This window comes from Rattus norvegicus, chromosome 13 (assembly GCF_021556685.1).
Source record: "Rattus norvegicus strain SHRSP/BbbUtx chromosome 13, alternate assembly SHRSP_T2T, whole genome shotgun sequence".
In the NCBI taxonomy this organism is placed as follows: Eukaryota; Metazoa; Chordata; class Mammalia; order Rodentia; family Muridae; genus Rattus; species Rattus norvegicus.
In genome coordinates this window covers 78,774,746-78,787,299 of record NC_141546.1, presented here as the reverse complement: position 1 = coordinate 78,787,299, position 12,554 = coordinate 78,774,746, and the positions used below count along the sequence as shown (strand labels likewise).

The following is a 12,554-nucleotide window of genomic DNA, read 5'->3' as shown; positions in this document are numbered from 1 at the left end:
ATAATAAGAAATAATACAGTTACAAAGAAATTTAACATATACATCCAATCAACTGATGAGTCAAGGAAGAAGATAAGAGGGAAATTTAAAACGATTCCCCAACCTAATGTAAATGAAAACACAGCGCAGTGTGGAGCACGGAAGAGCCCGAGTGTGTGAGGAAGTCCTGGGTGGATGTGTGCTGTCCACATGAGTCAGCCATGTCCAGAAGCAAAGCCTCAGACCCGTGAGAAGGTGGCCAGCCTTTTTCTGGTGAGTAAGGCTCAGGTGGCCTGAGTGTGAACGCTGACAGTGTGTTCAGAAAATGTCCACTGTGGCTCCCGTGCCCTCACCCTGCCCAGGTATTGCACACAAGGCCTGACTCCATCTTTTCTCTCTTTATGAATGCGTCTCTCCCATCCCCTCTCTGCCCGAGTCAGGTCAATCCCTGATTCAAAACCATGTAACATAACAAAACCCCAGGGATATGATAAAAGCAGTTTTAAGAGGAAATTGTATAGCAATCAACATCTCTATCAAAAATATCAGTACATTTCAAACAACCTATCATTGCATCTAAGAAATAAAAAACAAGAACAAATCAATATTGAGAGATCATCTCTGCAGTAATAAACGAAGTAATAGATTAAAAATATAAGGGCTCAATACAATTATGAATTGGCTTTGTGAGAAGAAAAACAAAATTTACACATTTTAACTAGACCAGGAAAAAGAGAGAGAAGGCTTAAGCAGAATTAAAGACAGAGAGAAACTACTGCAACTACAACACAGAAATAGAAGGAACTGTTATATCTGTATGAACTGTATGTCAACAAATGTGGTAACTGAATAGAAATGGGTAAATTCCTGGACAGGAATGTCTTATCCATATTAAATCATGAAGACACTGTAGATCCGAACAGACTAATAATTAGAATCAATTAGGAATAAGACTTTCTCCTATCACCAAAGCCCAGGACCCCATGGTGTCACTGCTGAACATGACCAAACACTTAGCACTCAAACCAATTCCTCCTGAGCTAGTAAAACAAACACACAAAACAACAACACTAACAGAGGCAGAAATCCAGTGTTGCCCGGAGCTGAGAACTTGATAGATACACAATATTAAAACAACAACAAACTACTGGTTAATAATCCTAGTGCACACAGATAAAAATAATTCACATGGACACTCCTCGCCATCACGTGATATCCGTGTCAGAAATGAAAGGCTCAATGCACACAAATCTATAGAGATCATATGCCACACAGACAGAACGAAAAATCCATCATCTCATTAGACAAGCCACAACCCAAACCAAACCTTTAGTAGAATAAGCTGTCCCTGCACAGAAGAAAACTGAGCCAGTTATGTGTTGAGGTTCTGTCCATAAAGATAACAAAAGCCACACACAAGCCCAGATGATATACACAATGGACAATAGCTAGATAGATTTCCTTCTAAACTGTCATCATTTATAAAGTATATGATTGCATATGTAGAAAGCTTTTAACATTCTACCTTATTTAAATTAATTTAAAAAATACAGCAAAATTTCAATATACAAAATGAACAATGAACTTCTATATACAAAGAGTGAATTATAAAAAAAATTACAGACATAAATGAGCCAATCTTATTTTTAAAAGGTAAAATGATGCCTGGTAATGAAGTTTAACCAAAGTAAACTTCATGGCAGGCAGAGTAGCAGGCTCAGGATAGCTGGTCATGCACTGGCAGCCGGGAAGCACAGAGAGAGTGGGAAGTGGAGCTGGCTATAAACCCTCAAGGCCTGCTCCCAGTGACAACTTCCTTCAGCACGACTCCACCTCTTAAGGGTTCTACAACTGCCCTTAGGTTGTAGAGCCCTCCACACCCCCCAAATGGTGCCAGGGCATTAAATATTCAAACACATGAGTCTAGGAGGGGCATTTTACATTCAAACCATACAAAGGAATAATGAAGTCAACGGGTTTAAAGGTCCTATTCCAGTTCATTCTACAACTAGGAAATCCTGGGGATAGGTCGTATTTTATTAATATGATTATTTTTTTACTCTTTAATTTTTAGAAGACCTTAAAAGGGGTGATTTTTTTTGCATAGACATCTTTTCTACACTGGGTTGAACTTTTCAATAATGTGGCAAATGTCAAGAAACAGCACCATCAATGTTAAAGCATACCCAAGAGTGCAGTGAGCTTCGGGAGGAGTCCAACTTGTACCATCTTGTTCCTCAGGCCTGTGTCAAATGAGAGGTTTAAGAGGAGCCGGAGGGTGATGTTCAGAAGATCTTCATGCTCACAGGGGATCATTTTTACCAGTTTTTCAACAATATCCATCTCTACCTACAGTAAAAAAAAAAAAAAAAAACGCATTAGATTACAAAATGAGATATAAAAGGTTACAACATAGCCTGTTTCTATTTGAATGTATAACTATTTCATAAGTATGCATTAGCTTATATTCTCAGTTCAATTTTTATATTAAAATCCAACTTTTAGAGAGGAAAGTCTACACACTCCTACATCATCTACTCTCTTCCTTCACTTTGCTGTCGTCCTCTGGAAAGCAAACAGCATTTGATCCTTGAAAATCCTGCATTAACTCAACACACCCAATACATTCCAGGCTTCCTAAAACCACAGACATGGTTTCATTTGCCTTTCGAGACTTCCTCTGTCTAAGGAGTGGACAAGTAAGAGGAGCAATAAAAACACAATGTAATAAACAATAAACAGAGAAACTGATGCCCAGTAGTGCTCTGGACGCAGCCTGGAAGTAGTCATTAACACATCAAGAAGACAAGATTTCAAATTCTGAACAAAATCTTAGTGATTATGAATTCCTTTTCTGGTTAAGAAAAGCTCTGCAAGTGCAGACTGACAGAAGGCAGTGGGAAGGCGTCATTAGGAAGTTATAACTGCTTTGAATGAGCACGGGATAAAGTACATAGATATTAGTGGAAACTCAAATACAAATCTAAGCAGACTGTGGAAGTGTTAATGTTCAGCTACATAGCAGACTTCTCTTTGCAATTTTAATATAAGGGGCGATAGGTCAGGTAGTTCTTTGGCATGGAACCCCTCTGAAATCCAAGTTTCCAGATGCCAGCCAAAGGCCAGCATTGTAAGGTCTTAAGATGAAAGGCCTCAGGCCCTTTATCTATGTGGTTAATAAGGTAGCTAGCTGCTATGCCATTAACGAAGATCAGTAACTGCAATATGAGTTGAAATGCTAAAGGTTAAAAGGTTAAACCATATGCCAGTCTATATCAGAATACTGTTTTGTTTTGTTTTTAAAGTGCCTTTTTCTTCTCATGGTAAAAACAAAAATACCTTTAGGCATATTTAGCTGGTTTCAAAGCTATCTGTTAGACATTCAATCTGCAAACAAAAATTCTGTCATTTTAAAAGTGAACACAGCATGAAGCAGACATCAAGATTAAAGTGCTTTGGAAACATAGCTTAGTCATTTCAAACGTTTTTTAACCATATTGTAACCTGTACTCTATGATAATGACTGAGTTAAACTGAACTGACTAGATACTCCTCAGTTGGTCTTTTGATTAGGTTCTGGCCAACTCTGGGTGACCAGAGTTCTTCTTCATGATTCTGCTCACGCTCTCCTATAAGGTCAGGGATGGCTTAGTGAATACTACTGTGTGTGTTTGTTTTCATTGTTTCCACACTCAAAGCTCAAAAGAACAAATCTTAATGTCTTTATTAGTAGAACAGAAGGTGGCATCAGGAAACAGAAACACAGACATATAGATAGTTGCCTTTCAATACAGTACCAAGGCAATTTTAATAAAATTAAAAGACAATTTAATGATAAAAACCCATCTTTTAACAGCAGACGAGAAACAAAACCAAAGGTGACATCAATGTTCAGCAGCAAACCTATTTGTAAAGACTCTACGTACATGTGAGTGCCTGCCTGCTAGTCTGTATAAGCATGAAATGCACGAAGACGCCCAAAGAGGATGTCAGATCCCCTGGAACTGGAGCTTCCATCAGTAAGAATGCTAGGAATAGAACGAAGGTCCTCTGCAAAGATAGCATGAATTCTTAACCCCCAAAGTACATTTTGAGCTGTACTTCATAACATTCTAACTTAACTCAAAATGACCAGACTAAAACAACAGCAAAACCTTACAAAACCTCTTGAAGCTTTTTTGAGTTAACTGAAGAATGCTTCAATACAACACACCACAATCTGCTAACGGCATTTTTTATATGCTGGACTTCACCAAAATTATAACCTTTGCTCTTCATGGGAGAATGAGAAAGGTAAGCTACACAGAAGAGTAAAGGACATAAAAACCTATAACCGATAAAAGCTTGGCACCTAAAATATATACTAAAATCAAGTCATTAGTAAAAACAATAAGCAAGCCCAAACAATGTCCCTCTTTTTTACAGTTGTTCTTAAAACCACATGCTAATACGACGCACTCTTATAGTGCATAAATGAGGTGCCAGGTTAATATATTATTATATCTTTATTCTATAATAACTATTAAATAATTTAAAGCATGAATTAAAGTTAAACTTAATTTTTACCTTAAAATATGATGAATAAGTTCACCTTAAAATACACATGGAAAAGGTGAGACTACAGTTACGTCCATTCCCAGCTGAGAGTCTACTGGCACTTGATGGTCGCTGGGGAGCAAGATTCAGTTTCTTAGGGGATGTAGCCCTGAGAGCTCACCCACACTCCAGTAAATTGCCCTATACTGTTGTGGTAAAATTAAAATAAATGCTTTCTTTTATCCCACACTAGATCCGGCACCACAGTGGCACATGACATCTGGTAGACATCTTCATCTCAGTCGGCAAAGCGTCTCACCCACTCAGCTCCATCCCCTATCACACTGCTGATGGCTACTCCTTGAGCCTGGCAACAATCTCTCTACCCATCTAGTTCCCAAGGCAGGCTGCCACCATGCCAGACATACACATCCCAATTCCATGGCGGCCCAGTGTGTCCAGCCACCACACACTCTCTTGAACTCAAATCGTTACATGAAAGAACACACAACACAGTAACCTCTGATCCAATTGATAAGATATAATTGCTCATCTAGACACACAAAGCCCTGTACACATCCACCCCTTAAGAACATTCATAACAACCTGTAAATGTGCAGAGAGGAATCTTAACATCCGCCTCCATGTTCTCTCAGCTTCCCCATCTCGATCCAGTCTCCTCCTCCTCTAAAACTTCTCCTGCCCATCCTTCCGTCTGATCCAATGACAGACCTCGTACTATCCTGTACCTGCCTTCACCTGCATAATGACATCATCCTACACTATACCATGAACATACAGGCAGCACTAAAGAGACCTAGTGGGTTATGTAAAATAAAAAAATTAAGGAGTTCATGATTTTGGGAAGGAAAGTGGAATCTGGTGGAGAGTAGGGAGGAGTTGGGAGGCAGGAGTAATGTGGGTTAGAGTTGATCATAACATTATACAAAGATACGAAATTATCAATAAAATCATTACAAACATTGTTGTTAGTCTTGTTTGAAAACAACGAGAAGAGAATGGAGTCAAAGGGTTTGCACCTGTGACCCCCAGCACTTGGGAGGTGGAGGCAAAAGATAAGAAGCTCAAGACCAACCCTGCTACTACCTAAGATAGAAGACGGCCTGTGCTAAAGCACACCTCGTCTCAAAAGACCCCCAACTGAACCAAGAGAACCCCAACCAACTAAACACCAATGATAAAAATAGAGAGTAAGTTCTCCCTCTCAGGAGCAAAAACCCCCAAACCTACGACTGCGATCCTTTGCTACCTAAGGGCAAAATCAGAGAGATTAAATGTGCCATGCATGTACAGTCTAGCTGAGTTCTGAAGTACTAATGTCACAAGATGCTGTCCCTTAGATGGGCGTTTCTCCCATGTAAACTTGAAGCACGCATGTCTAAAGTAAAAATCTGGCTTCTCACAAAACTAAGCACTTCTTATAACTCTGGATGGGTAATTAACTTTGCTGAGTCCCCAAGAAAAATGATAGTTAACGAGATAAGCTGTTCTCTATCTTCCAATTCTATGACATCACTGGAAATTAAATGTAAACATAATATTCATGTCTAGAATTTTTTGATATATTAACCACTTCAGGATGATCATAGTTATGAGCATTTAGTAAATACACAAAAATCAGGAATATAAGAGGTAAAATAGTTTAAGTAACACCAAATGAACCTGAAAGTATAAGCTATTTTCTCAAAGATACTATGTATATCTATTTATAGCATATTAGAAAATACTTTTACTCAGTGCTTCAATTTGCTAGAATAGTAAGGATATCAGCTATATATTTCCTAATGAAGCTGTTTCTGTTATAAAATATTCATAATTACTTCAGTAGAGGTAGAAAATATTTATGTTTTACCATAGTATCTTAACTTTAAGATGACTAATGAGGACTATTTGAAGTAGCTTTGACATTACCATGTCATTTTTATTCTCCATAAAAATACTGAGTTTCTTTAAGAATGACACGACTAGAATGAGCAGCTCAAAATTGTCCCGATCAAGAGCCTTCACCAACATGTGAACGATATTCTTGTTCCTCATCTTCAGTTCCGTACGCGTGTCCTCCGCAAGATTCAGAAGCAAATAGAGAGCAACTAGGAAATGAAAATACACCACAGCTGAAGGAATGGCATATGGAATCAATAATTATACATCAGGTCTGCTTACCAAGGTCATAAACACAGTTCTACAAGGTTCTATAGCGTTTAAAATTTTAACATAATTAAAACGTCCAAGCTTTATCAAATGAGACAGACATAGACATAGACTCAGACTCCTCTGCCTAGTCCATTACTCTCTAGTTAGCACACAATATACTAAACGTCACTGTGCGTTTTCAAATGTCCTTTGTCTTTGTTGTTCCTCCTCCCTCTCTCCATGCCCAAACCCTCTGTGCCTTTCCTCCCCCAGGAGCCTCATTTCTGCTTCCATGTCACGTGTGTTCTACAAGCATTTATAATTATGAGGCTGAGACAAATACAAATACATATAGTGGCTCACATTCTCCATGAGCTTGGAGCACAATAGTAATTAAATGGCAATTAATGATATATAAGTCAGCAAACATAAATGGGAAATAATTTTATACATACAAAATTTCTGTCTCCAGTGACTGCTGTGAGACACGCTATCACTGGTGGTACTTTAAGACATATGCGGACACAAAAGCATCTACTTCTTATATTCAAATCCATTGTCTGTTAGTTGCTGCAAGAGTTGAGAAGTACAACTTGCTGAGGGCCTGCCACCGCATCAGTTTTTTGAGGAAGGTAGCCGGGGATATGGAGTCAGTGGTGAGGCTAAACTCTGTTTATCTTTGGCAATTCTGTCTATAACTCTTTGCTACTCTAAGGAAAAAAGCCATTGGATTTAGTAATAAAATCTTTCTGTTAGCATCAGGGAATTCAAAAAAAAGAAAGAAAGCTTAATGGTTAGGGTTCCCTTCTTTCTAGCTCAAAGACCATGCAAGAGGCTCCTTAACTCTTTTTGAACCAGAGACAGAATGAACCAGAGAGAGAAAAAAGGAAAGTACAGGACAGGACAGGACAGGACAGGACAGGACAAGGGAAGGGAAGGAAGGGAAGGGAAGGGAAGGGAAGGGAAGAAGGGAAGGGAAGAAGGGAAGGGAAGAAGGGAAGGGAAGGGAAGGGAAGGGAAGGGAAGGGAAGGGAAGGGATCACTCACATAGAAAACACACACACCGGATGAAGAGGAAAATGGTGACATCACCTTTCTTTTACTGTTTTCAGCTTCCTATAGCTTTTAGACAAAAAGTTCTCTATGTAAGAAAGAATTATGTCATAGATAAAATGTCACAAATAAAGAAAAAGAATTAAAATGTTTTACACAGACAAATACACACACACACACACACACACACACACACACACACACACACACAAATCTGGGCAAGGCCCAACCACTTGTCTCAAATCAACTCCACAAGTGTTCATTCATGCTTACATACATGTACATATATGTACACATGTACACATACACACACAAATATACATTATTTGTGTACAATATATTATATCTACATACACACATACTTGGATGGATGGATGGGTTAGAACCCCCCCCAAGCCGACAACTTTCTTTTCTCTGGCCTTTTTATACCTTCTAGACAAAAGTTCTTTAGAAAATTACCCCAGAGATAAAATGTTATATAAAATGGGAATTACAGAAGGATGTCGATATTAATTCTATATGTTTATAGTAAGTTCAAAGCAGTAGTTTCACACTGCCTTGCTTTACTGTAGTGCACGCCTGTGGCTTCATCCTTGGATGTGAATGCTTTTATTTGAATACAGATTTGTCCCAAGTTATCTCTCTTTTTAGTGTAATTGTGAAAGCTCACTGAATTCCTTATTATGCAGTCTTTGCTTACTATCATGAGGAGTGAGGACGTTTACTCTTGATTTTAGCTTTATTACATCTTTCTAGGTAACAACTAAAACCATCTTTTAAAACTTTCTTCCTAAGATTATTTGAATCAAATCAGGGACTTCATAAAATCATTAACTTATCTAAACAGCACTAGTTCATGACAGTTCATCTTTCTGCTGATCTGCAGGAAGTCTACTCAGTAGGGCGGGCTAACGCTCAGTGATTCTCAGGCTCTGTGAGAGTGACAGGAAAGGCACAGCGGCTACAAGAAGCCATCCTGAGATGAAGCACGGTAGGTGACAGCTTACATTCTGTCTGGACAGGAAGTTTCACGGTGTGGCTTGAAAATAATTTTTTGTCAAAATTATGTAGGTTATTGATGAATATAATCATTTTTGTCTTCTTTAATGGCTTTATATTACTATTTCTGGCATTTCGTTTAATGGTTTCTGTCTCTTTAGACAGAGCTGACCATTAGCCCAGGCTGACTGTGAACATGTGCTCTTGCCATTTAAGCTTCCCCAGTGCTAGAGTCATGGCATACATCACTTCCCCAGCATTTTCTCAACACATTCTTCTTATCCACGTTGACCTCTTAATGCAAAGAAGATGGCAATATATGCAAATATATGTCTGTATATTTATATTAGTACAAGTTGATAAATATTTATTTAGCAAAATTGGTTCTAGAAAGGTAAATATCTTTATAATTGCATGTATGGCAGCTATAATGGTTCTCAACAAAAATAAATAATGCTAAGATATTTATAAGCAATGTAGCACAGACACCTTACACACAGGAAGTTAAGTACCTAACCTAAGTAACTGTCCTATCTACACAGGTAGGAGGCAGCAGAACTGAATGAAACACGAGCCCAGCAGCTAGTTATGTGGCTGCATCATGCTGAGGGTTCCGTGCACATCATAACGCAGGAGACCGTAAGGCCTTCTGTGTCTGGCCAAAGCAGATGCAGCGAGTTGAACAGTGCCTACCTAAAATTTAACAGGACCTTAGCATTGGGCTTTATTTGGAAATCTAGTCTTTGCATTGGTAGTAGATAAGATAATGCAATAATCAGTTAGGGGAGAGTCTTAATCTAGTAACGGAAGCCCTGGGTGAAATGGAAGCAGAGTTGGGACTGATTTGCAACAAGCAAGCCAAGAAGTATTAGACAGCTGAGAGATATCAAAATGACAAAGTAGTAATTATTCTCTAGAGCCAGCAGAAGAAACTCTGTGAGAATAATTCAAAGAGACCCACTTCAAACAACTTCATTACAGTAGAGATGTGTTTTACAAAAACAAACAACAAAAAATTAAAACACACAAACTAAGGTTTTCACAATGCTAGACATCAAACAACGAATTATAGTGATCTCTGAGAGGTAAGAAACAAAGGACATAGCCATGTGACTGCCTACAAGGCTGTCTAGGCAAAGTTTCCGCATTACCACACAAGGAAGAACCCAGGCAGAAGCTGACAAGTCTCCAAGCAACAGAGATGGACTGAAGGGTCTGCTAGAAGCCATAATACAGAGAAGAAGACTGGAGAAGGGAGAAGTATACAGAGAAAGAGAACTCTGGAGTTCTATAAACTCCACTGTGTACGGAATAGGCTACAGTTGGGCACAAGTATATTTAGGATCCAAATGAGCCCAGGGACAGAACAGCAACAAAAAGGATTATTAGAAAAAGCACATGGTGCTGTACAAGAAACTAGAAACAGCACACACTGGAAATCTTATAATTTATAGGTAATTGAGGAATTCTCAAAGTGTCTTGTCTTGGTAGTAGAGACATTTAGACTAAATGCTGCTCATACTTATGACTCAAGATCAAGACCTAAAAGGTTCAAAATCTTTCCAGGTAACTAAACTATTCCCTAAAACAAAACTCAAGTATATTTATTAATTTGTTAATTAACTGAACACTCAATTAATCTGTTTTATGCTCAATTAATATGCTTATGTGTGTCTGCTTGTCTGTATGCTCACACATGTATGCAGTGCTCATGGAGGCCACTGGGTCGCTCAAAACTGGACTTAAGAAGTAGATGTGACCTACGTAATGTGTGTGTTGTCCTCTGTAAGAGCAACAAACACTCAAAATTGTTGAGCCTTCTCTCCAGCATCACATAATAAAAGGCCATTTTTATGAATAAAATATAATGTACATTTCATGCCATCTGGCAGACAAATCAAAGAGTATCAAGCCATTTAAGGCACCGGAAATACAACCCAAAAGCAGGAGAAGTTAGGGAGACATGTGGGAGGCAGAAAATAAAAATAAAAACGTCTAAAAGTGCTTAGCAATGCAATGGAATATAAAGGCAGTGCTGGGACTTAGAGAAGAAAAGATTAGTGAGTGTGAAGACAGAATCATAAATCATCTGAAATCAAACACACAAGAGGAAATATCAATGACACTAAGATCTCTGGAAAATCCCCAATTATCTGGAACAAAATGACTGCTGTGTAAATAACCTATGAGTTAAAAAAGGAGAAATGGAAATTAAACTTAATTAAATAAAATTATAAATAAAAAAACCCATGAAAATATTTGGGTTGCAGTCAGAGGGAACATTTGTGCTCTAAAACAAATTATTAGACAAATGACCTCAGCTTTCTCTTAAAACAACAAAACAGAGCAAATTAAACTCTAATAAAAATTAAAAAACTGATCAGCTTGTATTGCAGCCTTTAAATCCCTGCACTGAAAGCAACTACTTTACACTGATGCTAGTGTAGTTGATGCACGATGCATCTGACTAAAAGCATGTCTGGTTGTGTATCCAAAGTTGGTATGTTATGCAAAATTAATAGAGTTAAAGAGCACGTAAAGTTCATACATGCAATGTAGCCGAGAGCTCTTGCTCGGCACAATGTGTTTGCAGCAGCCAGCTGTGGTAAAGGGGAGACTGTAACCCTGGCTTTAGCCAGCCGGAAGCCACCTTGAAGCACAGCAGGCCAGAACATGCCCTGCCTCCCGCTGGCCATGGGCCAGGATGACTAGTCTGAGCTAATTCTGGAGCCACAAGAGAGGCCATGTATGAGAAAGTGAGCTAACTTATACTATGAAAGCCTTTCAAAGACTGAGAAGCGCTAGGTATTTCTAAGCCTGAACTCAGTTACTTATTTTTCCAAATAGTTCTATTTTTACCGCTGTTTTTATAAAGCCTTCTAGCTAACTGTTATGTATTACTTGGTAGTTGTGTTTTCGTAAAGCCTTATAAAGTAAACTGTTAACAGTCTACACAAGTGCAGCTTCTGACAAAGAAACCTGAACATTCTGAGATGCTAGAGTATTTCCCACAAGACAGACAGAATGGACCCTGTGCAAACCCAACCTAAGAGCATCTCTTCTCTACCCCACTGGTTAAATCTGGCCTGAAGGGCTTAGTGGCATTAACTCCATCTGTCACTTCCCTTCTTCCCCCAGTGTGGGTCCAGCCTAGACCAACCAGGATGAATCTTTCCCTATCATTGTGGGACAATGGAGAACAAACCATCAGATGGTTAACCAACAATGTCTTCAGAGAGTATTGAGAGACAAGGGGGTGGGGTGGGAGGGAGACTGTCAGAGCTGAAATAGTTATGGTGGACACACAACCCTACCACTAGGAAAGCTGAACCAAGAAGATAATTCTAAGGGCAGCCTAGACTTTACGGTAAGATGTTTCTCAAGCCAACAAGACAAAACTGCTTGTGCCAGCCTTCCAAAAGTAACTAAACGCCACGAGGCTGTGAAAAATGGTTCTCTTGCAACAGGAGCCTGGCACTAACAAACTGCGCTAACCTTGGTCATAATTTATATTTTGTATATTATATTTGTTTCAGACATGGAAATGGTCCACATCAAGTTTGAGGTACTAAAACATGCAGTGGGGAAATGTCAGAAGTCTGGTAGAACGATGGCCTTCTGAAGAGATACAGACAGATGTCTGAATCAATGCGCCCTGAAGACATGGAGTTTCTGCAGGAGTCTCAGGGGAGAGGGAATGTGTCTCCCTGAAGAGAGTCATACAATTCTAACAACTTGTCAGACCACCTACAGGACAACTCTGAAGCCCAGACAAGGATGGGTCTAGGGTGGGCAGGACCACATCTTGACCCTCTATTTGAACTTTGATTTCA

At 39.0% G+C, this 12,554-nt stretch overlaps 1 protein-coding gene across 4 annotated transcripts in view; it reads right to left on the bottom strand.

Moving 5' to 3' along the window:
* Kifap3 (kinesin-associated protein 3) overlaps positions 1-12,554 on the bottom strand; it is a 138,542-nt gene that overhangs the window by 87,948 nt on the left and 38,040 nt on the right. For all 4 annotated transcript variants that reach the window (XM_087580237.1, XM_087580238.1, XM_087580239.1 and 1 more), the window contains 2 exon segments: positions 6,448-6,626; positions 2,166-2,328 (listed from right to left, as the gene is read on the bottom strand). In XM_087580237.1, the coding sequence (XP_087436363.1) occupies positions 2,166-2,328; positions 6,448-6,626 (342 nt within the window).